General features: G+C 62.3%; 3 protein-coding genes across 9 annotated transcripts in view; 1 reads left to right on the top strand and 2 right to left on the bottom strand.

Moving 5' to 3' along the window:
* Positions 1-16,635, bottom strand: part of RELB (RELB proto-oncogene, NF-kB subunit) — a 33,279-nt gene extending 16,644 nt beyond the window's left edge. Inside the window, exons 1-13 of one of the 7 annotated variants that reach the window (XM_041121747.1) lie at positions 16,449-16,635; positions 15,816-15,869; positions 15,620-15,628; positions 14,672-15,156; positions 13,603-13,760; positions 13,276-13,367; positions 13,035-13,166; positions 12,540-12,644; positions 11,857-12,072; positions 11,324-11,392; positions 11,109-11,186; positions 9,280-9,365; positions 8,534-8,735 (exon numbers count right to left, since the gene is read on the bottom strand). In XM_041121747.1, coding sequence (XP_040977681.1) covers positions 8,607-8,735; positions 9,280-9,365; positions 11,109-11,186; positions 11,324-11,392; positions 11,857-12,072; positions 12,540-12,644; positions 13,035-13,166; positions 13,276-13,367; positions 13,603-13,760; positions 14,672-15,156; positions 15,620-15,628; positions 15,816-15,869; positions 16,449-16,464 — 1,629 coding nt within the window. In that variant the 5' untranslated portion in view covers positions 16,465-16,635 and the 3' untranslated portion in view covers positions 8,534-8,606. Of the gene's footprint in view, positions 1-8,533; positions 8,736-9,279; positions 9,366-10,240; positions 10,773-11,108; positions 11,187-11,323; positions 11,393-11,856; positions 12,073-12,539; positions 12,645-13,034; positions 13,167-13,275; positions 13,368-13,602; positions 13,761-14,671; positions 15,157-15,619; positions 15,629-15,815; positions 15,870-16,448 lie in introns of those variants that run through there. The other 6 variants (XM_041121748.1, XM_041121749.1, XM_030006142.2 and 3 more) reach the window with 6 other exon arrangements.
* On the bottom strand, positions 534-8,667 carry LOC115337722 (CLK4-associating serine/arginine rich protein-like). Its single transcript, XM_030006140.2, has 20 exons — positions 8,534-8,667; positions 8,072-8,169; positions 7,446-7,547; positions 6,533-6,612; positions 6,185-6,269; positions 5,640-5,785; positions 5,439-5,535; positions 5,169-5,247; positions 4,886-4,959; positions 4,646-4,687; positions 4,279-4,506; positions 3,320-3,565; positions 2,691-2,861; positions 2,547-2,586; positions 1,487-1,547; positions 1,295-1,353; positions 1,159-1,205; positions 968-1,050; positions 729-753; positions 534-619 (listed from the first exon to the last, which is right to left on the bottom strand). Exons 1-20 carry the CDS (start codon positions 8,630-8,632, stop codon positions 583-585), a joined length of 1,899 nt encoding a protein of 632 aa, XP_029862000.1. The 5' UTR covers positions 8,633-8,667; the 3' UTR covers positions 534-582.
* Positions 16,636-16,712: 77 nt separating the features above from the next.
* Positions 16,713-25,557, top strand: CLPTM1 (CLPTM1 regulator of GABA type A receptor forward trafficking). Its single transcript, XM_030006019.2, has 14 exons — positions 16,713-16,864; positions 17,002-17,108; positions 19,533-19,656; positions 19,981-20,139; positions 20,650-20,767; positions 21,470-21,555; positions 21,928-22,048; positions 22,342-22,586; positions 22,967-23,060; positions 23,604-23,794; positions 23,878-23,973; positions 24,248-24,383; positions 24,598-24,765; positions 24,993-25,557. The coding sequence occupies exons 1-14, from the start codon at positions 16,799-16,801 to the stop codon at positions 25,193-25,195; spliced, it is 1,914 nt and encodes a 637-aa protein (XP_029861879.1). The 5' UTR covers positions 16,713-16,798; the 3' UTR covers positions 25,196-25,557.
* The last annotated feature ends 409 nt before the right edge of the window (positions 25,558-25,966 follow it).

Here is a 25,966-nt window from a genome sequence, read left to right as displayed (position 1 = left end):
TCCTATGGGGAAGGAGAACACAGGGGGGGTCTCGGGTGACCCCCCCCCCCAGGAGCTGCCATGCCAGTACCAGTGGGGGTCCTACGCCTGCCACAGGGTCACGAAGGTTTCCAGCCAAGGTTTCAACCCCACTTCACCCCTATTCCAGGTGCTTCTGGGGGGGGCAGATGACAGCACAGGGGGTACGGGCAAACCTCTGGCAACGTTACCTACGGGGGCTGGGGGCCATCCGGGGCAGTCCCACCTGATTTTACCTCCGGGCAGGGGTCCGGGTGGACGCCGTTTTCAGCGCCACCAACGTGGAAGCCATGGTGTTCCAGGTGGATGCCCTACAGACCCCCCTGGGGGTGCAGATGGCCACGCTGCTGCATTATGCCAACACCCTCGCCTACACCTTCCTCCTCGAGTAACCCATTAATAAAACAAAAATCCCCTTTTTCCAACAAAACCCCCTTTTTTCTGACCATAATTACAATTTCTCTGGGGCAACAGGGGTGGGAAAAAAAAACAAGGTGACAGGGGAGGAGGATTCAGGTTTTCCATCTTTTATTTGCTGTTGGCAAAACTGGCACCATTTCCCCGTCAGTGTCGGTAGTGAGGGCTCCGGGACCGGGAGCGCCTGCAGATGAGGTGGGGGGAAAAGAGGGGTGGGTGAGAATGAGGGGATCCCCATGGAGCCCTGACCACCAGGACCTCCCCCACCCGTGGGGTGGGAGAGGGGAACGTACCTCCGGGAGGAGCTGTATTCCCGACCTGCAAGACAGAGGGGACACACTCAGGTGGTGCAGCCCCTTTTCCACCCATTTTTTCCCCCGGAATACAACTTTTCTTTTCCACCCTGCAAAGGCCCAATGCGGGGGGGGGGGGGGGGGGGGAATCCACCCCCCATTGTTTTGGGGGGGCTCCACTGAACCCCTTCACCCCCCCCCTCACACTGGCACTGGGCTCCCGGTCAGCCGGCACTCACCGTAGCGCGGGGATGGAGACCGACTCTGCCGGCTGTACTGCCTCTCCCATTCCTCCCGCTCCTTCTCTCGGCGCTCTCTCTCCCTGCCGAAAAATAAAACAAGGTTGGAGGGTGCAGCCAGCAGCGGTGGGGGTCACGTTGCAGCCTGCACCCACTGAATCCACCCAGTAAAGGGACGGGAGAGGATTTACTTCATGCGGATTTTCCGGGCCATGGCACGCAGCTCGTCCTCCCGCTCCTGGAAGAGAAGAGCATTCCCGTTAACCGGCTCCAGGCCCCCCCCCAGGTTGCCAGCCTAGCCCCTCCCCCAGCCTCACCCCCCCCTACCTGTCTCTCATGCTCCTGTTGCAGCATTTTTTCCTGCGCCGCCTTTTTATCAGCTTTAACTATTAAAAAAAAAAAACCCAAAGAGCAGGGGGCTGAGAGAGGGTACCGGGGTGGGGGGTGGGTGGGTGTGGGTGTGGGGGTGTGTGTGTGTGTCAGGGTGCGGTGGAGGCGGGGGCCACAGGTGCTGCTTACACTGCCGGTTCAGCGCCTTCTGCATGCGCAGCTTCAGCTTCTCCTGCGGCGTCAGTTTGGGCTGCAAACCAACCAAAATGGCATGTGAAGGGTAGGGTGGGGGGACAGGGATGAGGACACGGTGCAAGCCACGCTGGCCAGACCTGGGGAACCCCCCCCCAGGCTCCCCCGTGGCAGACACTGGCTTCGAGTGCTGGCCAAGCTGGATCCCAGAACCACCACCTGCCTTGCCACGGTGACAACTCTGAGCCCCCCCCCGCCCCGAGCCCCTCTACAGGGTCTGGGTGTCCCTGCCCACATTGCCGGGGGCTTTGCCGGTGCCCGCGCCCTGTCCCCGAGCAGCAGGGACACCTGTGGGTGCTGTGGGGACAAATGGTGGCTGTTGAGGGTGGCCTTGGACAACAAGCTGCTCCCTGCCAGAGCACCCGCGGCCCCAGGCAGTGGCACCGGCACCCCAGGGACACACGGACACAGCCCGAAAGCACCCAGGGACCCCAGGGACAGGGTGGCCTGGGACAGCCCGAGGGCATGGAGGGGCCACTCACAGAGTGAGAGAAGACAGCCGTGCCCTGCGTCCTGTTGGCAGTCTGGCCAACGCCCCTGCAAGTGGGGCGAGGGGCTCCCCCAGCCCCCCGCCACCACCTCCACCCCCTCCCTGGAGGGGCATGAGGACCCGCTGGGCATGGGGACAGACCCCGGGGTGCAAGGACAGACACCAGTGACAGCCTGGACCCAACAAAGCAGGGCAGGCATCCCCCAGCTTCAGCACAGACAGCACCCAGCTGGATCCTGGGGGTCCCCATTCCTCCCCCTGCCTCCCCACCACCCAGAGCCAAGACTGCCCCGAGCAGCCCGTGGCCCCGCTCCTGTCCAGCAGCCCCCCCTCAAGCTCCAAGGAGGGAGCAGGACCGGCACCCGGTCAAGGAGGGGTGGGACGCAACGGGTCACGGGGGCAACCAGCGCCAAGTCCCGGCACCTCCGCCAGCCCGTCCACCACCATGTCCCTTAGCGTGCTCTGCAGTGATGGCAATTAAACAGGTGAGGTTAAATTCTTACTGACTTTGGCAGCTCCTGTCTCTTTACCAGCAGCAGTGTCAGCCCTAAAAGCAGGAGAAAAAAAAAAAAAAAAAAAAAAGCATGAGGATCAACGCAGGGGCTGCTCAACACCCCGGGTGCCCCCCCCCCGACCCTTCCCCTCCCTCACTTTTTCAGTTTCTCCCCCACGGCAGGTGACGCTGCAGGCCTCGGCGGTTTCTCTCGCACTGGAGACATTGATTTGCTGCAGCTCCGCGAATCGCTGGGACTTCGGCTGCTGCTCCGGTGTCGGCTGGACCTGCCACCTCGCCAGTAGCGCTCTCCGGACCTGGAATGGCTCCTGCAGACAGGGAATCAAGGTGGAAGGGGTGTTTGGGGGGGGGGGGGCACCCAGAGGGTGACTGGGGTCCCCCCCACACCCCAACAGCAAGCGGAGATGGTGCTGGGGGAGCTCACGGTGAAGCCACCCACTAGCAGGGTGAGTGATGGGACATATTCCCCTTTATTCAACACTGATGAGACTTTTTTTTTTTTTTTTTTTTTTTTGATACAGGGACCAGTGTGGGACTCCCAGTAACAAACTGGGACCAGTCTGGCAGGGGCTGGAGCACTGAGCGGAAGGGAGAGGCCAAGATGTGTGGGCTTGTTCAGCCCAAAGAGGCGGCCGAGGGGACAGCACCACTGCCTGCGGCTGAGCGGGAGGACGATGAAGCCACCGGCAAAACTCGCCATGGAGGAGCCCAGTAGAGAACTTGGGCAAAACGGGCAGGAACTGGGAGAGCGGAGGACAGAGCTCACCTGGAGCGGCGGCAGGAGCTGTAGCGATACCCCCAGTCAGGGGAATAGGATCTGGAGCGACGCCGGCTGTCCCGTGAGCCCCCTCCCGAGTAGCGGCGGCTGCGGGAGCGTGAGTACCGGCGGCTGTGGGAGCGGCAGTAGCGTCTGGAGTGGTGGTAGCTGCCGCCTCGGTGCGAGCGGGAGCTGGAGCGGGAGCTGGAGGATGAGGAGGAGGATGGGGAGGTGGAAGAGGATGAAGAGCGTCTCCTAGAAGGGACACACAGGACGAGCTGTTGGCGCCTGGGACGAGCAAGGATGAGCTGGGACCCTCATTGCTCCCAGCACCAGGTGGTGCTGCACAGCACGGGTATGGCCAGACCCTGCTGACAGCCCGTGGGCTGAGCCATGAGGAGAGAGCAGGCGCCTCTCCCCCGCCCAACACTGGCATCAAGCCTCCAGGCACAACTGGGACAGCCCCAGAGCCACTCAGCCCTCTGCCAAGGGGCTCCAAGCCCCCCAGACCCCCAGCCGTGCCGGGAAAGGAGCCACGACAGCCACCCCGATTCCCTCCCTGAGCTCTCCAGGAACTAGCAGACACTCTTTCTTTTAGGGCAGGAGGCGGCTTGACTCACACCCAAATTCCAGCCTCCCCCAAGCCCACCCATCTCCAGGAAGACCCGGAGATGCCATGAAGATCCCCTCAAAGCTGTCAAGCCCTGCCCCGGCACCGCAGCAGAACCGGGGCAGGCACGCGGCCTGCATGGTTACATGATGGAGAACCCACCTGCTCCCTCCCACCACGTTCCCCCCTCTGCCCCTCGAGCAGCAGCCAGGCGTCGGGAGCATCCCCTGCTGGTGTCTCCATGCCGGGCCGGCCTGGCTCCATGCCCACGAGGGGCCAGCAAGCTCGCCTGGCCCACCACCACCGCGCCTCTGTGGGTAAGGGTTGGGAAAGTGAGCCAGATGGGAGAGTTACCGACCGGGACGAGGTGCTATGACCTGCCGCGGTGCTGCCCGGCTGCCCTGGGGCAGAACGCTGTTTGCCAAGTGCGGTGGCTTTTCCGGAGATGCTGCCAGCTTGCGCGGATGCCGCCACCGCTTCCTCATCGCTGCCGCCGAAGCTGGTGATGAAGGTGATCTTTTCCTCGTGGCCAGGAGATGGGGTGCGGGAACGGGAGCGGGATTCGGAGGTGGACTCCGAGGGGGAGCTGCGAGGTGGCGAGGAGGGAGGCAGCTTCAGTTGCTGAAAAAACTCCCTCCCAAAAACCGCTGGGTGCCAGGTTCCCCGCGGGAAGGGGACGTCCCCAGCCTGGAGAACCCGCTTGTCCTGGGACTGCGGCCGCTCACCGTTTGTAGGGATCGTAGGTGGGACTGTCTCTCCGTGCGTAGCTGCGAAAGGAGAGGGCGTTAGGGAAGGAGATATCGGTGGGACGTCACCAGGGGCCAGAGCCGCCAGGACCCCCACGCAAACTGGCATGGGCATGGATGACGCCTGGGGTGGAGCAGGGAGGAGCTGCCTGGGATGGATATGAATGGACCAGGGCCGTGGCCAAGCCCCAGTCTCAGCTGCCGGGCCAGGAGACTCACCTGGGCGGGCTGATCTTCCTCCCTTTCAAGCGTTTCTCCCTGAACTCCCTCCTTTGGCGGCGAGAGCGACGGCCCTAGGAGAGCAGCCTGAGCTAAGAGACAGCACTGACCCCGGGGGAAGCTGCCCCAGGAGTTTGCGGGCCCCCCTTGGGAGGCAGAGGTGCTTCCGTGAGCAGGGAGGGGGCCCAAGGCACCCACAGGACCCAGTCTGCTGCCCCGGGAGGCTCCCAGCCAGCTAAGGCTCGCAGCGGGACAGGGCAGAGCTTGCCAGAGCTCCCCTTACCGAGTACATCGCCTTTTCTTCTTCTAGGGCTTTGGCATTTTTAATAGCTTCTGCCTCTTCTTTGTCCTTCCGCAACATCCTTTTCCCCCCAAAAAAAGAGAAACCCTCAGTAAGAGCCCACCGGCCAGCACCGTGCTCAGGGGGGACTTTTTTGGGGGCCCCCATCCTAGAGACAGGCACATCTGCAAAGGATTCAGCCCCCAGTGAGAAGGGGAGGCCCCAGTGAGGCTCCGCTGGGTTCCTGGTGCTTATCCCGGCCACCAGCCGTACCTGACAAAGTCCCCTTCTGCCATGCCGTACGCAGTCGCCTGCTTGTTCAGGTCAGCCACCTGTTCCTGGTTCAGCTCGTCCACATCCACTTCCACATCTGTGGGCAGAGCACAGGCAGCTCAGCATATCCCAAGTGGCAAGGCAGGGCTCGGCACGTCTACCAAACCGGGGTGAAGCAGCCCGATAAGGGAGGGCCATTACCGATATCGGGGATGACTTCATCTTCGTCTGTGTTGCTGTCTTCCTCAGAGTCTTCCTCGTCCCCTCGCTTCTCCAAGGAGTTCTCGAGCTCAGCCACAGTGCTGTCCTCGTACGTGTAGCCGATGGAAGCCTTTTTCTCCGCCAGCCTGGGCACAGACACACTTAAGCTCCTGCCCGCCTCTCAGTGCCAGGCCGCATGAGAAGGCATCAAGACAGAAAGCTTCCTTGAGAAGAAACCAGCCCTTCCTCTGTCTCCCTCCTCAGCCACTGCCGCTCTGCTCAGCCCCAGGATGGCCTCACGTCCACAGCGACAAGGACGGGACGGATATTTCAGCGCGGAAACACAGGGGACGACTTCAGAGCGTCACCAAAAGCAGCCGAGGGTGGATGGTGCAGCCGGTGGCTGCTCAGTCCCACCCCGGTAGAGGGGAAACTGGGACTGGTCAAAGAGCGGGTGTTTCTGAGGCTGTGGAGCCACGCTCCCAGGACAGTTCCTGAGGACAGGAACATGACAACCGTCCTTTGTCACCTCTTCTCACACTCACTTCTTTTTCTCATCTTCATTTGGCTTTTGGAGTCCCCCATAGAGCTCATCGATGTAGATCTGGTAGAGGCACTGCTCCTCCGAGACTGCAACCACACAGGGAAGTTACCAGCCTGCTTTACGCCCACTTGAGAGAACAGCTCAGAGAGCTGATTAACCGCAGCTCATTAGAGGGGATGCAGCTCTCCCAGCACCTCGCCACCCCCAGAGTGGGAACAAAACCCTCCCCTCGCCCTTCGGCTGGTGCTACATTGAGCCATGCCCTGGATGAGCTGGGATTTCCCCCGAATCGCGGGGGCTCGCTCTGTCTCATGTGGCCCCGACCCTCCCGCCTGCACCAGACACTTACTACCGGCAAAGTCGTTCTGCACCAGGCCTCGGTACCGCTCGTAGTTACACTTTCTCTCATCAGACTCCTGCTCGGGGGAGCTGGAAAGGAGCAGATGCAGCTTTTGGTGCTCACAAGCCTCTGGGGAGATGGAGGTTCCCCTCTCCCCAAGGGATTTTGGACTCCAGAAAAAACATGACCCCTTTCTGCTTGGCTTAGCGAGATCAGATCCCCTGCTGTGTGGGGAGATCAGGGCTGGGGTTTGCGGGTGAAGGATCACATGCTGGTCTGGAATTCCCTTGAAAACCCATCAAGGGGGCCAAACTCCTCTCCGGAGCTCGTGCTGAGGCCAGAGAGGGTAAGGAGGTGCCGGAGCAGCAGTGAGCAGGGGCAGGAAGGGAACCTGGCTGCTCTTCACAGACCCAGGCCTGGGGGGATATTTGCCTTCTGCCCCGTCCTTGCTCAAAGCAGGGCCAACTACAGCAGCCTGCTCCAGCTGAGCAGCACCTCTCTCCAGAGAAAGAACCCTCCCAGCCTTTGGGGGTTGTGCCGGTACTTAACTCCCTCTCTCTAATTTTGGCCTTTTCATCACGCCCTTTTACTGCGAACCTCTGCAAAGAGCTCAGCTCCATCCTCTCTAACGTTTTAGGTACAGAAAAGCTGCTGTGGGGTTCCCCTTCACCCTGTGCTCCAGTCCTACCCATCCCTCTGCACTCATTCCAGCTTATCCTCCCAGTACTGGGATCTCCACACTGGTCCCAGTACAGAAAATCTAAAAAGCAGCCCTGTCCGCCCTGCAGCAACCCCAGCCAGGCTTGCAGGCGACGCCGGCTCCGAAACCTCAGGCAACCGCTCCAAAACAGACCCCGAGAAGGCCTGATCTGGACCCAGAAGCTCCCGTCGAAGCAGGGTGCCCTGGCACCCCATGGCTTACATGGGGTTCAGCAGGGGCGGGGTGTACAAGGGGATATAATCCAGGTGCGCCCGCACGTCGAAGCGGTCAATCATGTTGTTCGCGTCCCCCTGCCAGGGCATCCTGCGAGGTGAGAGAGATGTCATCAGGGCTGGGGGACAGCCAGGAAGCCCCCCCGGGAGGAGCTGAGCCCCCCCAAACCCACACAAACCGCCCCCCCGTCAAGCACCGATGGGTGTGCTCAGCTCTCCTGCATTAGTCATTCCCGAGCAGGGAGGAGAGAACCAACTCATTTGCCACAGCAGCATCTCCTAGAAGCTCTGGCAGAGGAGGAGCCAAGTCCTTTTTATTTGGTTTTGACAAGCAGAAACTGGCCTAGATTTCATTTCCCAGGGCAGGAGAGACCTGGCCAGCCCCAGGGCTGCACTACGAGGAGCCGAGCAGCTGGGCACATGCTGCCGGCCAGGCAAGAACCCCCCCAACACACCCCCGAACCCTTGCCGGTGGGCCTAGCGCTTCTCAAAGACATTGTGGCTGCATGAGAGCCCCCCCGGGCTTCGGCGAGGCACCGACCACTCCCCCCAAACCCCCCAGAGCTGCTTGGGGAGCAGTGGGAGATGCCTCCAGCCCTGTGTGGGGCTACTCACATGTTGACAGGGCTTTCGGCGGCCAGTGCGATGGCTGAGTCCAGGTGGACCTTGCAGGCCCGGCCGTGAACCTGGAGAAACTGGGCCGGGTCCTTTTTCTAGGAGAAGTGGAAACCCCCAAAGTTAGAAAAAAAGAAAAAAAAAAAAAACAATAAAAACCCCAAGGGTTAGGAAAAGAGAGAGTGGGAGCCCCGGGGAAAAGGGGGAGCCGAAAGGGGGGCAGTTTTGTTTGTGTGGATTTAGGGTGCCCACCCAGGGACACCTCCGTGGGGTCCCCGGGGGAAGGCAGGCGGCAGCGAGTGCCACAGCTCCTTCATCCATCCCTCTTCCACCCCAAAAACAAGCTGCAAAGCGCCCAGATGGTTCCCAAATGCCCCAGGCACGCCCCCAATCGGGTCCCAGCCAGGGATAGTGGGGTGCCACCGCTGTCCCCGAGGAGGGGACAAAGTCAGGGCCACTCACGATCTTCTCATAGTATTCCCTACGGCGTTCCGCTCGCTTCTTGTAGTCCACCATCATCCCTCGCAGCTTGCGCTCATGCTTGCGGGCTTCGTGCCACATCCTGGCGTCCCCAAGATGTCACTGAGCTGGGGGGGCTGGGAGGGGTGGGGCTCCCACCGGGCACCAAGAAGGAAAAGGAGGAGGAAGAGGAGCTGTTCCCTACCTGAGGGTGGAGGGCTGCGTTAGGGGACATGGAGAGTCCGTGGGGGACGGGACACGACACGACACAGTGGGTAGGGGACATCTAGCAGGGACGTGGGAGCACCCATGGGTGACAGGGGATGGGGCACCAGGCACCCCCGGGGAGGGGAATAAGAAGGGGGGAGGACAACGGGCGGGGGGGGGCACAGAGGCGGGGGGGGGGAAGGGGAGCCCCGGGGGGGGACGAAGGCGAGAAAGACACCGGGTAGCTCTAGGGGAGGTGAAGGGACACACACCGGGAACCCTCCCCGGGGCTGGGGAGGACACGGACACATCCCGGGGCGAGGTCGGGGGGGACACGGGGCGACTCTCGGGGCGGGGGGGGGAAGGGAGGGCCCCGGGTAGAGGCCCCAGATAAGGTCCGGCGCGGATGTCCCTACTGGACCCGAGCGGGAGCCGCTGTACCGGCGAGGGGGGTGGAGGGGACGGACACACGACACCCACCAGCAGATTAGGGGAAGGGGGGACCAAAAGTGGAGGCGGCCCCGCCGCCACTAATCACTCACCACCGGGCCCGCGGCCATGGAACGACCCGGAAACGGAAGTGAAACTGCGAGGGAATGGCCAGAAAAGGGCGGGAAGGGAGGTGCGCCTTGGGGCAGGTGGATGACGTTATAGGGAGGGTGGGGTCAATGGTAAAGTGGCGCGGCCTTCGCAGTACCGCCCCCCTGGGAGGCGGGGTAGCGGAGCCTGTGCTGGTACCAGTCCTAGGGGAATACTGGGCAAGGCTGGTCCCAGTCCTTGGGCTATACTGAGCCAGGCCGGCCCCATTCCCAGGGCTATACTGGGCCAGGCTGGTCCCTGTGCTGGTCCCAGTTCCCAGGCTATACTGATCCTGGTGCTGGTCCCAGTCTCCGGGCTATACTGGTCCCAGTGGTGGTCCCAGTTCCCAGGCTATACTGCGCCAGGCTCGTCCCAGTGCTGGTCCCAGTCCCAGGGTCATACTGGGCCAGGCTGGTCCCAGTCCCAGGGGATACTGGGCTAGACTGGTCCTGGTGCTGGTCCCAGTTCCCAGGGGATACTGGGCTAGACTGGTCCTGGTGCTGGTCCCAATTCCTGGGCTATACTGGGCCCGGCTCGTCCCTGTTCCAGGGCTGTACTGGGTTTGGCTTGTCCCAGTCCTTAGGCTATACTGGTCCAGGCTGGTCCCAGTGGTGGTCGCAGTTCCAAGGTCTATACTGGTCATGGTGCTGGTCCCAGTTCCCGGGCTATACTGGTCCCAGTGCCAGCCCGTCCCGCTGCCATATCCATCCCAGCGCCGGGGTGTGGCTGGGGTTTCCCAGCAGGGACTTCCACTGGGAACCAGTTCTCCCAGTATCCCCATTATCCCCTTCCCCCCCTGCCCCAATTCCCCCCCCCTCCAGGGCAGGATGAGGCCAGCAATGGAATCCATGGCTTTATTCCCCCCCCCCATCCCCGGCACACAGGGACGAGGGACCTGCAGGACCGGGGCGGTGGCACATGTCCCCCCCTCCCCGGGGGCCACCAGAGGGTGTCCCCCCCCCATAAATATAGTGCAAAGCAGCTTGAACTGGGGTGGGGTGGAGGTGTCCTTCCTGGAGGGGGGGGAGCTCTGTGCCGCCCCGGCGGGGCCAGCCAGCCTGGGGCAGGGGGGGTTGGGGACAAGGGGGACCCCCCCAAGCTGGGGGGGTAATGGGGTGCCCCAAGTCTGTGCTGGGGAAGAAGGGGGGGGTTCGGGGGGGGGGGGACCTCAGACATCCCCAAGGCGCAGGTCAGCCTCTTTGTAGTGCCCGGGGAACATATGGGTGCCCACCAGGCTGGCGGTGGGGTGGGGGTCGGTGGGGGGGAAGGGGGGGGCACGGGGTGGGGAACCGTAGGGCTCGGCCAGCAGTTCGGGGCCCAGACAGGCCGGGAAGTCCGTGGGGGGGTAGGGGGGGGGGCAACCCCTCACGGAGGGCCGGGGGGACGAAAGGGACGTAGAGCTGGGCTAGGGCATCAAAGGGTTCCGGCTCGGCAGTGAAGAGGGCGAAGGCATCTTCTGGGGGGGGGGGGGGGGAAAGAGGGTTTAGGGGGGCTCTGGGGGGTCCTCCTGACCCCCCAACACCCTCCTGGGGTGACACCAGGGCGGGGGACACACACACTCTCAGGGCTGTGGGGGTCCCCAGGGGCCTCTCCCAAGTCTGGGGGGACCCATATAACAGGGTGGGGGGGGTCTTGGGGTCCCCTCCCATGTCTGGGGGTGACCCTGGGGGTCCCCAGGGGCCTCTCCCAAGTCTGGGGGGACCTGGAGATGTCTCCCACCCTTGCGGGGGGGGCTCTTCTGACCCCAGGTCAGGCTATGGGTGCCACTGTGTCCCCCTCCCCGGGGACCCACCTGCCACCGGCAAGGGCGCGAAGTGATCCATGTATCCCAGCGGCTTCTTCCTCCTCTTGGCTTCGATCCCGTACGGATCTGCGGGGCCGGGGAGGGGGCACGGGGTGAGGGGAGCATCACAGCATGGGAAAGGGGAGGGGGGGTGTCCCCGATATTGGGGTGACCCCCCCATGAAGCCTTCTCCCCTTCATGGGGGGGTCCCTGCCAGCACCCACCTGCACCCGAGAGCTCCTCCAGGATGTCAGGCATCCCCCGCTTCCGCTTCATGTTCACCCTGTAGGCATCTGCGGGGAGGGGACGTGGGGGGGGGCCGTGAGTGCCAGGGTGTCCCCCCCACCCCTCGGTCCTGGGTCTCACCCTGTTAGCCTTGTCCCCACGCTGGGAGCCTGTCCCCAGCCTGGAGAGACCCGTCCCTATCCCACAGGCTTCATCCCTTTCCCAGGTGGCCCATTTCCATCCCACATCCCCATCCCACAGGCCTTGTCCCCATCCCAGGAGGGGCTGTCCCCACTCTGTGTCCCCATCCTTCAAGCCTTGTCCCCATCCTGGGGACGTGTCCCCAGTCCTGTGGGCTTTCATCATCATCACGTAGGGTGTCCCCAGTCCCCCTCACCCCACTCTTGAGTGGCTCGTCCCTGTCCCAGAGGGGCTGTCCCCATCGTGGGGGGCCACATCCCAACCCCGGGGGTCCTGTCCCCATCCCAGGGGCCCGTTATCCCCCTCCCAGGGCACGTGACCGCGCGGGTACCGTGGTCCTTGGGCAGGTAGGTGAAGCGGAAGGACTCGCTGCAGACGCTGTCGGTGAGCCGTTGCAGGAAGACCTCCACCTCCACGGGCTCAGCCAGCTCCAGGTGCTGGTAGGGTGGTGTCTTGAAGACAATGGCGACCTGGCGGTGCACGTCGGCCTGCGAGAAGTCCGCCCGCGCCTCCCACGTCTCCTTCCGGAAAACCACTGCAATGTCCTCTGTAGGGATTTGGGGGGGGCGGTCAGTGAGGTAGCGGGGGGTCCCCTCTCCAGCCCTCAAAGTTGCTTATCGACACTTGGGGTCCCCCCTCCAGCACCCTGAGGTCCCCTCTCCTGCACCCAGGTCACCCATTCCTGCCCTCTACACTTCCAAAAACCACCCAAGATCCCTCCCATTGTGACTTGGGGGTCCTCCCCCTCCAGCCCAGGGGCCCTTCCCCTACAGCAGAGGGGCTGGGGGGTTGCAGGACCCCCTTGGTCCCCCCTCCAGCACCCAAGGGGTGTTTAGGAGCCCAGGGGAGGTGGCACCTCCCAGCTCCCAATCCCATTTGGACCCATACCCAAAAGTTTCCAGCAGTTCTGGCATTCATCACCCTCCTTCACCCCCATCCTGGCTTCCTTTGGGGGGTAATTTGGCCCCCAAAGATGCCCTCGGGGTCGCAGGGCTCCCAGTTCACCCCCGGTACCTTTCTGGACTTTGTCGCAGAGCAGGTAGAGCTCCTCGCCGCCCGTGCAAGGACCGCTCTCCTTGTTCATCCGGCAGATCCGTAGCTCCGAGGTGTTGGTGGACTCTGCGGACAGCATCACGGCTCAGGCTGTGAGCCGGCAAGGTGGCTCCCAAACCGCCCAGGTGTTGCACCGGGCATCGGACTGGGACAGGACACCAGGACCAGGCTCAGGCACCGGGAACATTCCCGTTGGCATCATCTCTTCCGAACCAGCCCTCACGCAGGGTACCAGCTCTGTGGGACGCAGGTGACCATCCCACCCCAGGCACAGGGGACAAATCCCCACCGGCCACGTGGGACCAACCCTGGCCAAACCCTGCAGCCTGAGCCAGGCCCTGGTGAGGAACTGGTTGGTGCAACCTCATCACCCATCCCACCCCAGAACCAGATGCCGGAGCAGGGAGTGTTCTGGGGGGGGGGCAGGGATATGAAGTCCCCCCCACCACCACATACTCTTGTCGAAGATGGGCTCCGAGAGCACCGGGCTGAGGTGCCGTGTCTGCCCGGAGCAGTCCTTGTAGGAGGCCTGGAAGCAGATCCTCACCACGTTCATGTCCACCTCCTGATGATTCTTGAGGGAACCGGCTGGGGGAGAGAAGAGGGGATGGTCAGTGGCCCCCCCAGGATCCAGATCCCCTGCAGCGATAGGGTCTCAGTCCCCAGGAATGGCTCTGCTTGAACCCCCCCCCGCCACCTTTGAAGGGGTCAATGCCCAACTGCAGCTTCTTCTCTATCGCCGTCTCGATCTCCTTCTTCTTCACGCACTGGATGCCCAGGTTGCTAAAGCTGCCAGGGAGCAGAGACGTGCTGGGAAGGCGGCTCCCCCCATCCAAAACCCCAGGGGACCCAGGTGTCCTGCCCCTCCCAGCCTCCCACTGCCCAGGGAACCCCCCAAAAAACAGCCTTCGTCCTGTCGGCACCGACTCCAGCATGAGCTGATGCCGGCGTCCCAGTGCAAGGTCTCTGCCCTGGCCCAGCGCAGCTCTCCGCCGGCGGCAGGACTCATCCTGACGTCACATACCTGTGCTTGGGGTTGGTCTGGGGCTTGAGGACGACCTCGCAGAGCCCGTTGCTGCAGTCCTTGCCCACCAGGCCGTGGGGGTGGACGCGGTAGGGCCAGTCCTTCCACACCAAGCACGCCGTCACCTTCACCTCGGGGATCGTGTGGCAGTTCAGTAGCTGGGGAGACACGAGCCGTCAGCACAACCCCAGGTATACCGACAATGGGGGGGACCCCCTGCCCAGAGACACGGCAGGGGGGAAAGCACCCCAGCACGGGCTCCAGCACCCACTGGGGTCCAGCCACCCCCCCACCCACAGGGCCCTGGCACCACCCCATGGGGATCAGGCACCTTCCAGCACCCAGCTGGCACCCACCACCCCAGGGAGACACTAGTCCAATCCTAGTCCCAATTTTGGTCCCTGTCCCAGTCCAGTCCCAGTCCCAATTCCAGTCCCAATTCTAGTCCCAGTTCCAGTCCCCGTCCAGTTCCCAGTCCCAATCCTGGTCCTGTCTCAGTGCCAATCTCAGTCCCAATCCCAGTGCTGGTCACAGTCCCAGTCCAGTCCAGTCCCAGTCCCAGTCCCAATTCCAGTACCAATTCCAGTCCCAGTCGCTGTCCCCATCCAGTTCCCAGTCCCAATCCCAGTCCCGGTCCCCGTCCAGTCTCAGTGCCAATCTCAGTCCCAATCCCAGTCCAGTCTAGTCCTAGTCCCAGTCCCAATTCCAGTCCCAGTTCCAGTACCAATTCCAGTCCCAGTCGCTGTCCCCATCCAGTTCCCAGTCCCAATCCCAATCCCAGTCCCAGTCCCCATCCCGTCTCAGTGCCAATCTCAGTCCCAATCCCAGTGCTGGTCCCGGTGCTGGTCACAGTCCCAGTCCAGTCTAGTCCTAGTCCCAGTCCTCCCAACACGGGAGGCCCCTATGCTCAAGGACGGGCACCGAGCACCCCAAAGCCCATGGGTTCCCGCATCCCCCTGGCACCCACAGGGCTCTGGTGGCCCCCCAGCACTCTTCTACCACCCCCAAACCTCACCCCTCCCACCCTGGCCTGCCTCCGAGCCGGGCATTGGCCACGCGGCACGCTCACCTCGATGGCCGGCAGCGTCTTGCTGGCGTCCGTGCTGCTCTTGCCCAGGATGCTGCCGGCTGAGCGGCCCTCGCACTCGTAGCGAAAGCGCATGCCCCGCTGCTTGGGCTGCTCCGTGATCACCAATTTGGGTGGCTCCAGCAGCTCCTCCAGCTGCTCTTTGCCGTGTCCGGCGGCCGGAGACCACCGGTGCCGCCCGCCAATGCCCGTCGTTCCCCGCGGCACCAGCTTGGGTGACAGCGAGAGGGTGCTGAGGCTTTGGGCGAGCTGCGGGGACCGCGTGTCAGCTGGCAGCACCGGGGCACCATAGGGTGCCAAGCCGGCTGCCAGTGGGCAGGACTCAGCTGGGTGCAGTGGCCGGGTGGCCACTACAGGGTTGGAGCCACGGGCCACCAGCTTGGCTGAGCCTTTGGTCAACGCTTTGGGCAAGACGGGGGCCGGATCCAGCTGGAAACCGTCCTCCTTCATGACTTCTTCAATGATCTCTGCGGGATGAGGAAGGCGTCAGGGCAGCCCTGAGACAGGGAGGACTCCGAGACCCCGGTGAGACCCCTCTGGGCTTGCTGTGCCCAACCCCGTTTGCCCTGAGCCAGAGCAGGGGACAGGAATTGCCGGATCCTGCCTCGTTACCACCCAAAAATGCCTCCTTTGTGCTCAGGGCAGAGAATGGAGCAGCCGTCGGGGGGGATACGAGATGCCCCATCCCCTCCCCTGAACCCCATCGCGTCTCTGTGGTGGGGTTTACTGCTTCACGGCACACAGCTCTGCACCCCAAATCCCACTCACGGCCCCGGAGAGGATGAATTTGGCCCATCCAGGCATGCAGAGCGGAGGGACCCCCATCGCTGGCTCCGTCACCTGAGGCTCCAGGATCCTGCTCTGGCCGAAGCGCCCCGAAAACGTGTGGCAAAACTTACCGGCTGCCCGCATACCCCTGGGTCCACTCACCTAAATCATCTGCAAAGGCAAACCCCCTCACCGTGAGTCTCCCTCCAGCACCTCCCTGACCCTCGGGGGGCCTTGAGGGGGACCCCCACCAGCCTGCCAAGGCCAAATTGGGGTCACCTCTGGTTCCAGGGTCCCAGCCCCAGGGTCTGTGACTGGGAAGGGACAAGGGGATCTGGGGTGGGGGGGGGTGTCTTACCAGTCACGGGTGCGGCGTGTGCCATGGCCAGGCTGGGATCCTGCAGGGCAGCTCCTGGAGGGGGGGACACGCAACTGTCACCCCACACAGCAGGACTTGGGAGGGGGGGGGGCACAGGGTTGCTGCCCCCCTCCCAGTGATCAAAGCTCCCCCAGAAAAGGGATTGGGGGATCCCCGGGATCATCCCCCCCCCCCCCAGACAAAAATGAGGGGATCCCCAGGACCAGGATCCACCCAAAGCAGGGATCTGCCCCCCCCAGCCGGGATCAGGGGGTCCCCAGGACCATGACACCCCCCCGAAGGAGCTGTCAGGGGATCTCCAAGATACCCCCCGTCCCAACAAGTACCTGCCCCCCTCCAACCCCGCCAGAGCAGGAACCGGGGGGTCCCCAAGACACCCCCCGGGACAGGGATCGAGGGTCCCCCGGCTCACTCCTCCCAGAAGGGACCAGGACCCTCCCGCCGCAAACCCCGATACCTTAGCCCCCCCCCCCAAATCCCGGTTGCCCCCCTCCTCCCCGGCGCAGGCCCCGGTTCCGCCCCGCCCCCGCCTCCATTTCCTCCTCCTTCTCCGGGCCAGACCCCAGCTCCCCCTCCTCCCGGTACCGGGGCAGGACCGGGCCCAGCTCTCACCGAGCGGCAGGGCCATATCCCACCGGGACTGCCGCCGGTGCCGCCCGCCCCCACCGGAGCCCGAGGCCGCGCGGCCGCCGTAGCTGGAAATCCCCACGCGGGCGGCGCCGCCATTGGCTGAGGCCGCTGAGGTCACCGCCGCGGGGCGGGCCGGGAAACCCCGGGCTAACGATGCCGCTATTGGCCGCCGGCGGTGACGTTCACATGGGAAGGAGGGTAGGGCCGGGAGTCGGGGGCGGGGCCGAGAGTCGGGGGTAGGGGTGGTTTCCCGGCTCCGCCCCTTCGCCGTCACGTGCCCGCCGCTACTGGTCTCGCGAGAGTGGCGGGAGCGGCGGCGGCGGCGCTACAAGATGGCGGCGCCGGGGACGGAGGTAGCGGCGGCGGCAGCGGCGGGGCCCGCGCCGGGCCCGGGGCAGGTACGGGCGGGTCGGTGACCGGGGAAGCTGGGACCGGAGAAGGCGTGGCGTGGCGTAGAATAGAATAGAATAGAATAGAATAGAATAGAATAGTCCCGTTGGGTTGATGGTACGTTGCGTCCCGTTTCTCCCCGTAGGTAACCAGTAACGGGAGCGCCGGCGGCGGTGAGGCGGCGGCGGCCGAGACGCAGCGACAGCAGCCGGCCCCCAACGCTTGGCAGGTCATCAAAGGCGTTCTCTTCAGGTGAGCCCTGCCCGGTGCTACCGACCCGTCTCCCTCTGCGGCACCGGCCACCGGCCCGCCGTGCTACCGGGGCTGTGGCCCGGCCCGCTGTGGCACCGGGGCCCCAAAACCGCTCGGGCATACGGCGAGGTCCCGGGACGGGCAGGTGGCTCGTGTCGTCCCCCCCAGGGGACGATGGGGTCCCTGGGAGAGGTAGGTGGCTTGTGTCCCCCACCCAGATGATAGCGGGGTCCCTGGGGTGCGGGAGGATGGTGGTGCCCGTCCCCACATCTTGGGGGTCCTGCCAGGAGGAGGGAAGTCCGTGGGGCTGCCCCTCCTGGGGCTGTTGTTCCCCCCCTGCCCTGGTACAGGGCTTTTCCAGAGCTCCAGGCTCTTAAGCTTTCCGCTTTTTCCCTGGAAGCCCCGGGGTCTGGCTCACCCTGGGCAGGGATGGCTGATTCTTTCTGGGCTCCTTCGAGGAGCCGCCGGCACTCCCTGCGCCTTGCCAGGGGGGATCCAAAGTCCACACCATGGCGTGGATGACTCCCGGTGTGGTGCCGAGCCCCTGCCCTGGGTCACTCCTGCTTCTGCAAGGAAGCGATCCTTCTCCGGCAGGGAAGGAGGTTGGGGTGTTTCCGCTGGCACACCTGGAGCCGGTGTTGTGCGTTTGGATGTACTGTTCCCGGCCTCACCTGCGTTGCAGTGAGGAGGCTGATACTGGAGCCAGCAGGTTTCAGCTCTCGGGCCGGTGCTGCTGAATGGGTTGTGAATCCCTTCCCAGAAGCCATGACTCCTCCTCGCATCCACAAGCTGCCTTCCCGCTCCACTTCTCCTCCGTCTGTCTCTTCCTTCCCATCCCTCCCAGGGCAGGTTTGTTCCTTTCCAAAGTGCCATCTCCCCTGGTGGATCCGGTGTCCTGGCCGGCAAAGCTGGGGGGAAGAACACTTCATCGTTTCATTGCCAAGGGAACCGTGCCCTCGGAAATATTTCAGTCATCGTGGTCGGCTGGCAGAGGAGGTGCAAGGGAAAACTCAAACCCGCAGGTGGATGGCAGCCCCGTTGTTGCCTGACCTCGAGCGGGGTGACGTCCATGTGCCACAGACAAAGCATGATGGTCTGGTTCCCAAAACCTTTGGAAGAAGAAATGTCCTCCCAAGCCTTTCCTGAGCAAATGGCGATGTCTTGGGCCACGGATTTACGACCACTGACGGGGCTGCAGAAGAGCCGGCAGCGCAGGCTCTTTGCCGGGCCCTGCACGTTCCCTCCGGTTCGGCAGCGTGGCCGGGAGCATGCGTGAGGAGGCTCGTTTGGGCTCTCCAGCTTTCTAAAATGCTGCGGCTCAGCCTAACAAAGAGTTACGCTGAACTAAATCCCGACTTATCTTGGGGTCTCTGGAGTCTTCCGCCCATGGCATGGAAGCACAGCCATGGCCGTCGCTTGGTCCCGGGAGCTGTTGTTTGGTTGCTGGTGCTGCCGGACATTCCCAAGCTTGTTATCCGGTCGGTCCGTGCGCAGGCCAGGAGGGGGAAGTCTGATTTAGCGGTGCCTGGGGCATGTGTGAAAGGCTCCTCACGCTTTACCCGCAAAGAAAAACAGAGCTAGAAACTTGTACCTTGGGGCATGCTGGCAAAAACCTTCCAAAATGAGGGGAAAAAGGCTTGATTTCTTTTAACACACTCAAACGGTGCTGCCTGACTTGGCTTGTGGAGGGTATGCAGGAGGGACCCGTTCCAGTCTATGTGCTGGGAGCAGCCCAAGGAGCTTTGGAGAGCAATTGCAGCTGTGTGCTGGAGGTCGGGAACCATCGTGGCCACGGGTTTGGAGGTGGCGAGCGAGCCGGGGGCTCCGCTGGAAGGTCTCTGGCCGGGAGCGTGCTGGGATCTGCCCCTTGCTCGTTAGGTGGCCCCATCGCTTCTGCCACCTGTGTTTGGGAGCCAGCTTTGTCCTGTGGCTTTGGTGTCCTCTTGGTTTGGCATTGATTTGCTTATGGAGGGCTGAGTGCCTTCCGTGCGTGATTCGGGGTGTCTGCCAGGATCCAGGGGACACCCTGGTGTCCTTGTCCTGTGCCAGGGATGCCTTGCATGCCCGTTAGCAGGCCTTCTCCGGGATACCTCGGAGTGTGACTTTCTCCCTGTGTCCTTGAGGCAAGCTGCCGGCATCTTTGCTCGCTTTCAGTGTGCTACCGCCATGCGTGGTGCTGGGTCTGAACTGGCCCAGAACCAGTTTGCTCTGGCTGGTGCCCCTTGCCTGAGGGCAAATGCCTGCTGTGACAGAAATAGGTGAGAATGAACTGTGAGTTTTGAAATGCAGGCTTGTCAGTCCAGCACTAATGATTTCCTTCTTGCCCAGGGAATGGGGAGGGGTTTGTTTGCAGGAGGCTGTGTCCAATTTGGCTGGGGAGGGCTGCTAAAATGTCTGAGCGGCTCCTCCTCCTTCCTCCCGCAGAATCTTCATCATTTGGGCCATCAGCAGCTGGTTCCGCCGCGGACCAGCACCGCAGGAGCAGAGCAGCACGGGTGGGACGCCGCGAGCCCCGAGCCGAAACCTCTTCCCCAAGGACACTTTAATGGTAAAGCCTGCAGAAGCTGTGCTGTCCCATCCTGGGTGACTGGCAGTGCGGTCACCGTGCGGTGGCTCTGTGGCTGGACCTGCTCCTCTAACTCTGAGTTAGATCTTAAATCCAGTGGAGCTAAATTATAGCTCTGCCCGCGGCTGCCATGCCCTGGCATTGTGGTGTCAGCCAAGAGTTATTTCTCAGGCTCACCGGCGTCCCGAGCCGGTTTGGGAGAGGATGGCATGGCGCTGTATGGTGGAGCGGGAGTGGTTCGGGTGCCAATATCTCGCCATCGGGCTGAGTTGTCCACCAGCAGCTGACATCCCCCTCTCTCCGCAGGATCTCTACGTTTATATCTCCGAGCACGAGCACTTTACAGACTTCAACGTCAGCTCGGCGCTGTTCTGGCAGAAGCGGGATCTCGTCTACGGGGACTGGACCAGCGGGGAGAACGCTGATGGGTGCTACGAACACTATGGGGAAGTCGACATTTCACAGGTGGGTGCACCGACTACTCTTTTGGGGAGGTTTGAGACCAGGTAGAGGGGGATCGTCGAGGGGGCTGGTGGGGATTGCCAGGATCACGCTCAAAGCCATCCCGGGAGCTCTGAGTGGAGCTGAGGCATGGAGCAGCGTTGGCTGTCACAGCACATCCCTGCCATTACCTTTAGCTGTACCCCGTTTGCTTGAGACGGTGGGTGAGACCCTGTGGGGTGGGCTGGTGTCTCTTCCAGATGTGCTGCAGAGGTGACGGGGCGCGAAGCCATCATTTTGGTGACCAGCTGTTAAAGGCTTCAGGTTTGCCCCAAGCCGTACAGCAGCTGAGGTCCGCTCTGTGAGGGAGTGGCTGCTTTTTCACGCTTTGGTTTCATACGGGTCGATGGCTGTGGGAAGATGGGCAGTGTCGGCGCCGAATGCAGGTGCCGAGGCAGTGGCGGCAGCTGGGAGATGACAGCCGTGCTCTGACCACATCTGACTCGTAACTGCCTTGTTGGGGTGTGATTTCAGAGCGTCCAGCAGAATGGCTCCATCTATATCCACGTGTACTTCACGAAGAGTGGCTTCCATCCCGACCCCAGACAGAAAAACCTGTACAGGCGCCTCGCCACGGTCCACACGTCACGAAGTACGGCCCGGGGCAGGAGGGCAGCGCGTGACGGCCCCGGGGTGGTGCTGGGGAAAAGGGCACCCCAATTCCTGTGTCAAAACGGGAGCCTGAAGGAGTCAGGCTGAGCTCTGGCTTTGGCTCAGCAAAGGCAGGTGCCTGAAGGGGAATATTAGGGCAAATATCCAACTCCCTGCGGCCTCCAGCATGCTGCCTTGGCTGCTCCCTGAGGTGGACGTTTTCCACGCTTGGGATTTGTCTTTTGTGAACGTATGGAGGGAAAACCTCTTTAAATCCCTGTGCAGCTCTTGGTTTCTGTCCACGTTATGCGGGAGGGGGGTCCCTGCCTGTATGGGGGGCTTGGGGGGGTGGAGCCACGTCAGCGTTGAGAAGAGGAAGGAATTTCCATGTTCAGGTCTTCCTGCAGGACAGGAAGATCTGGACGCATCATCTCAGGTGTTTTTCTCCAACAGCGATGTGATTATCCCAAAGGTTTGGCTGTTCATCTAGTTTGTTGCCCCCAAACTACAGCCTTTCCCTTTGATAACTGGAAGATCTGTGAGACAAGCCCAGATTAATTAGTCCTTCTCGGGGGGTGACGTGAGGGAAACGGGCTTCTCCGGTCAGCTTGTGCCTGGCCTGGCAGGCCATAGCCTCCTTAGATTTCCTTCCCCACCTTCTCATGTGGAGCTGGAAACGCTCACATCTCCTCTTTCCTTCCAGTGATCAACAAATACAAGCGCCGGCGATTCCAGAAAACCAAGAACCTCCTGACAGGTGAGACGGAGGCAGACCCTGAAATGATCAAGGTAACCAGCTCTTCTTTTTGTGGGTTGGTTGTTTTTTGTTTTGTTTTTTTTTTGTTTGTTTTTTTTTGGGTTTTTTTTTTGCCTCATTGGCCAAACTCCTAAATATTCACGTGCCTTCCTCTGGTCACAAAGCTGTCAGGAAGCACTGTAGAGGATTTGCTGTCCTGCCTGGGGCACATCCCTCCTGTTCCACAGAGTGGGAGGAGGATGATGATTTCTTTGTAGTATTTCTGGGATGGGAGGGTTGGCTCTTGCCCTTCCCGCTTCCCCCCCTCTGTTGCCTTGTTTAAGGGGGGATGGCGGTGGGCTAACGCTGGGCAAGACAGAAGGATGCCAACCGCCGTGACGGAGGTAGTGATATTCTCATTGCAGAGGGCGGAAGACTACGGTCCCGTGGAGGTCATCTCGCACTGGCACCCCAACTTGACCATCAACATGGTGGACGACCACACGCCCTGGGTGAAGGGCAGTGTGCCGCCCCCCCTGGACCAGTGTAAGGGCTGGGATGTGCAGGGGCTCCTCTGCTCCCAGGGTGGCTTTCCAAGGCTGGCCCTGCTGTCCCCTCTCCTCAGAGGATGTGTTTGGGCGCCTGTGGGGAACAGGGGCTTGTTTTTCTGTCATTGGCTTGACCCCCACCTCTCTGGAAGCTTGTAGCGGGTTGGACTGGGGGTTCAGCAGCCTCTTGGTCTCTCCCACATGGCTGCCAAGGGGGATGATGGTGACGATGGCTCTCACGGCTCCCTTTTGCCTGCTCAGCCCTTCCTCTGCTCTTTCCCGCGGCTCCAGATGTGAAGTTCGATGCCATCAGCGGCGACTACTACCCCATCCTCTACTTCAACGACTACTGGAACCTGCAGAAGGACTATTTCCCCATCAACGAGACCCTGCAGCGCCTGCCCTTCCGCCTTTCCTTCTGTCCGCTCTCCCTGTGGCGCTGGCAGCTCTACGCTGCCCAGAGCACTAAATCCCCCTGGAATTTCCTGGGAGAGGACCTCTACGAGCAGTCGGACGAGGAGCAGGACTCGGTGAAGGTTAAGAGCCGCTCGCGGGCCTCCCTCCTCTCGGCTGAAGCTCTCTTGCTCGTCCCCATAGATTGAGACCTCTTTTTTGTAGCAGCTCCTTCCCCTGTGTCTCATGTCTTTCCCTAGTTTTGCTGGAAGACTGTTCAATGCCTGTTCTTTGTTGTGATCGCTCCTTATTAATTACCTTTGTGATGCAAAGGGGGGGGGGTGCGCAGGCACCTGCCTTGGCTCTGTAGGGGGAAGGGAGCATGGAGGCCATAACGATAGAGAGCAGTTAAAACCCTTGTACTCCTTGGTGCCCTGTGACTGGCTGGATCCTCCTGGATTCTCCCTATTCCTGGGGTGTTGGGCAGGAGGAACCTCAGAGAGGTTTTTGATGCCTGTTCCAGGTTGCTCTCCTGGAGACAAATCCCTACCTGCTGGCGCTGACCATCATCGTCTCCATCGTGCACAGCATCTTTGAGTTCTTGGCCTTCAAAAACGGTGAGCGCTGCGGAGAGACCTTGGGGATCTGCATAGAGGGGAAGGACGCGAAGGCAGTGGCGTGACCTAAAACCCTCTCCCCGCTCCCGCCTCCACCCCCATCTTGTATCCGTGGCGGTGGCAGAGCAGACGTCCTCGTGCTGTGGCGTGCTCTTGGCCAGCTGAACGCCATGCGCTGCCGTGAGCCCTCCGCTCCCCGGCTGTGACGTCTTCAGCAGCCGTAGCCAAATCCAACCGCGTCCTGGGCAGGCTGTGGCTGCTGTGGTGTGTGTTGAGGCATCCGGCGCCCCTCTGTCGCGATCCTCCATGCCGCAGGGCCAACTTGAAGGCAGAAAGCCGGAAACTTGTGGTTTTCTGGGTCCCTGCCGCCTGCACCGATGCCAGACGGCGCTTTGCGGTGTCTGCTTGGCTCCGGCGATTGCACCGCCTGCTCCTTTCACTCCCTCCCCCGGGGCGCATGCCGCAGTAGCTCTCTGGAGCCTCCAGCGCAGGGGCTTTGCCTTCCCCTCTGTCGGGGTGACAGCTTGGACCCCTTCCTGACAGACATCCAGTTCTGGAACAGCCGGCAATCTCTGGAGGGGCTCTCCGTCCGCTCCGTCTTCTTCGGTGTCTTCCAGTCCCTTGTCGTCCTCCTCTACATCTTGGACAACGAAACCAACTTTGTGGTGCAAGTCAGCGTCTTCATTGGGCTCCTCATCGACCTCTGGAAGATCACAAAGGTCATGGACGTCCGGGTAAGCAGCAACACGGGTGTAGGCGGGGTTCTGGCAGTGCCCCTGGTCCTGCTCGGTGACGCCTTTCCCCTCTCCTTTGGCAGCTGGACCGAGAGAACAAGGTAGCAGGAGTGTTTCCCCGCATAACCTTCAAAGACAAGTCGACCTACATCGAGTCTTCCACGAAGGTGTACGACGACGTGAGTCAGGGCAGGGGGGGTGAGTGCCGGGGACGGCGCTGCATTGCAGAGCCCAGCTCCGGCTGGCCGCTGGCTTGGCCGAACGTCTCGACGTGCCTCTCCTCACTTCATCTTCCCCAATTCCCCTGGGACTCACCCGGGGCAGGGCAGGCAGTGAAATGGGCTACTGGCACTGCCCACCCCCTCCTTGGTCCGAGGTTTGGGAACTGGGGAAGTGCCGGGCTGGGACTCTGGCACGTTCCCGGCTGATTTTTGGATGTCACTGCCTCCCCAGATGGCTTTCCGGTACCTCTCGTGGATTCTTTTCCCTTTGCTGGGCTGTTACGCCGTGTACAGCCTGCTCTACCTGGAGCACAAGGGCTGGTACTCGTGGGTGCTGAGCATGCTCTACGGCTTCCTCCTGACCTTCGGTGAGTGCCGTGCTCGCTGCCGGCAGATGCCAAAAGTGTCCCCCCTGACGCAAGGAAGGGGGGGGGGGGGTTGCAGGTTGCACCTTGGGGTGCAGCTTTTCCTCTGGGGCTCCTTCCCGCTCTGCCTGGGCTCCCCTGTTTTGGGGGGGGGGGGGGTGTCTCACCGGTACAAGCAGGGCTTTGTTATGCTAACAAGGAACACCCCCCCCCCCAGGCTTCATCACCATGACCCCCCAACTCTTCATCAACTACAAACTGAAGTCGGTTGCCCACCTGCCGTGGCGGATGCTGACCTACAAAGCCCTCAACACCTTCATTGATGACCTCTTTGCCTTCGTCATCAAGATGCCCATGATGTACAGGATAGGCTGCCTGCGGGACGGTACGGCCTTGGGGGTCCCTCCTGGTGCTTATGGGGGGTGGTGCCACTTCCTGGGGGTCCCTCCTGCTCCCCGTGGGTCCACACCGGACCCTGTGCCCTCCCTTTTGCTGCTTACTTATCACCCTGTTGCCCCCCATTTCTACTGGGTTGGGGGGGGCCCACTTGTACCCCCACACACCCTCACCTTCAGCCCTCTCTTCCTTGCCCCCCCCCCCCCACCCCAACAGACGTCGTCTTCTTCATTTACCTCTACCAACGCTGGATCTACCGCGTCGACCTCACGCGCGTCAACGAATTCGGTGTCAGCGGGGAGGACCAGGTCTCCTCTCGCCCCCCCCTGCCCGGCAGCCCCCCCACAACGCTGCCCGTTGGGGTCCCCCCGAGTCCCCCAGGGGGCGAAAAACCACCAGAGGACAAGAAGAAAGATTAACCAACCCCCCCTTGCTCGGTTTTTACCAAACCTAGTGTCCCTGCTGGGTACCAGATGGATGGGGGGAGTGGTTGTGCTGGGTGGTGGTTTTTTTGTTTTGTTTTGTTTTGTTTTGTTTTGTTTTTTTTCTCCCCCCTCCCCCCCAACTCCCATGGGATTGGGGGGTGGGGAGGGTGGGGGGCAGCTGTGTGGCCCTGCGGGTGTGGGCCCCTCCCCTGCTGTGTTTCACATATTCTCCCCCTCCCCCCCGTGGTCCCGTTGTGCGCTCCATCCCATTGTGCCGGTGTGTAGGACAGTGTCATAGGACAGTGTCACGGAGTTCGGCGTCGCCTCTTCCATAAAGAGCTGATTTAACCCCAAAACCCACCCTCCTGCCTTGCCTGTGCCCCACCCCCCCACTCCAATTTGGGGGTGGCCCCCTCAAAAGTGGTTCCCCCTTTAGGGCTATCCTTCCCCCCCTGCCCTGGGCTGGAACAGGACCCCCAGGGATCATGTAGGCAAAAGGGGGGGCACCCTGACCCCCCACTTGGGTGGTTGGACACCCTGAACCCCTCTATTGGGGGGGCAACCCTACTGGGGAGGGGGGGGACACCCTGACCCCCATGAGGGGGGCACCCATTTCCCGCTGGGCTCAGCCCTTGGGGTGCTGGGGGGGAACCTGGGGGCTCCTGCTGGTGCTTATGGGGGGGGGGGCGGGGGTTCCTCCTGGTGTTTTGGGGGGGATCTGGGACTGGGGAGGGTCCCTCCCCTGTCCATGCCCGTCCCTACAGC

The sequence above is a fragment of the Aquila chrysaetos genome, unplaced genomic scaffold (assembly GCF_900496995.4).
Source record: "Aquila chrysaetos chrysaetos unplaced genomic scaffold, bAquChr1.4, whole genome shotgun sequence".
Classification (NCBI taxonomy): domain Eukaryota; kingdom Metazoa; phylum Chordata; class Aves; order Accipitriformes; family Accipitridae; genus Aquila; species Aquila chrysaetos.
The sequence above is the reverse complement of the archived record's forward strand: the minus strand, read 5'-3'. Positions and strand labels throughout refer to the sequence as shown.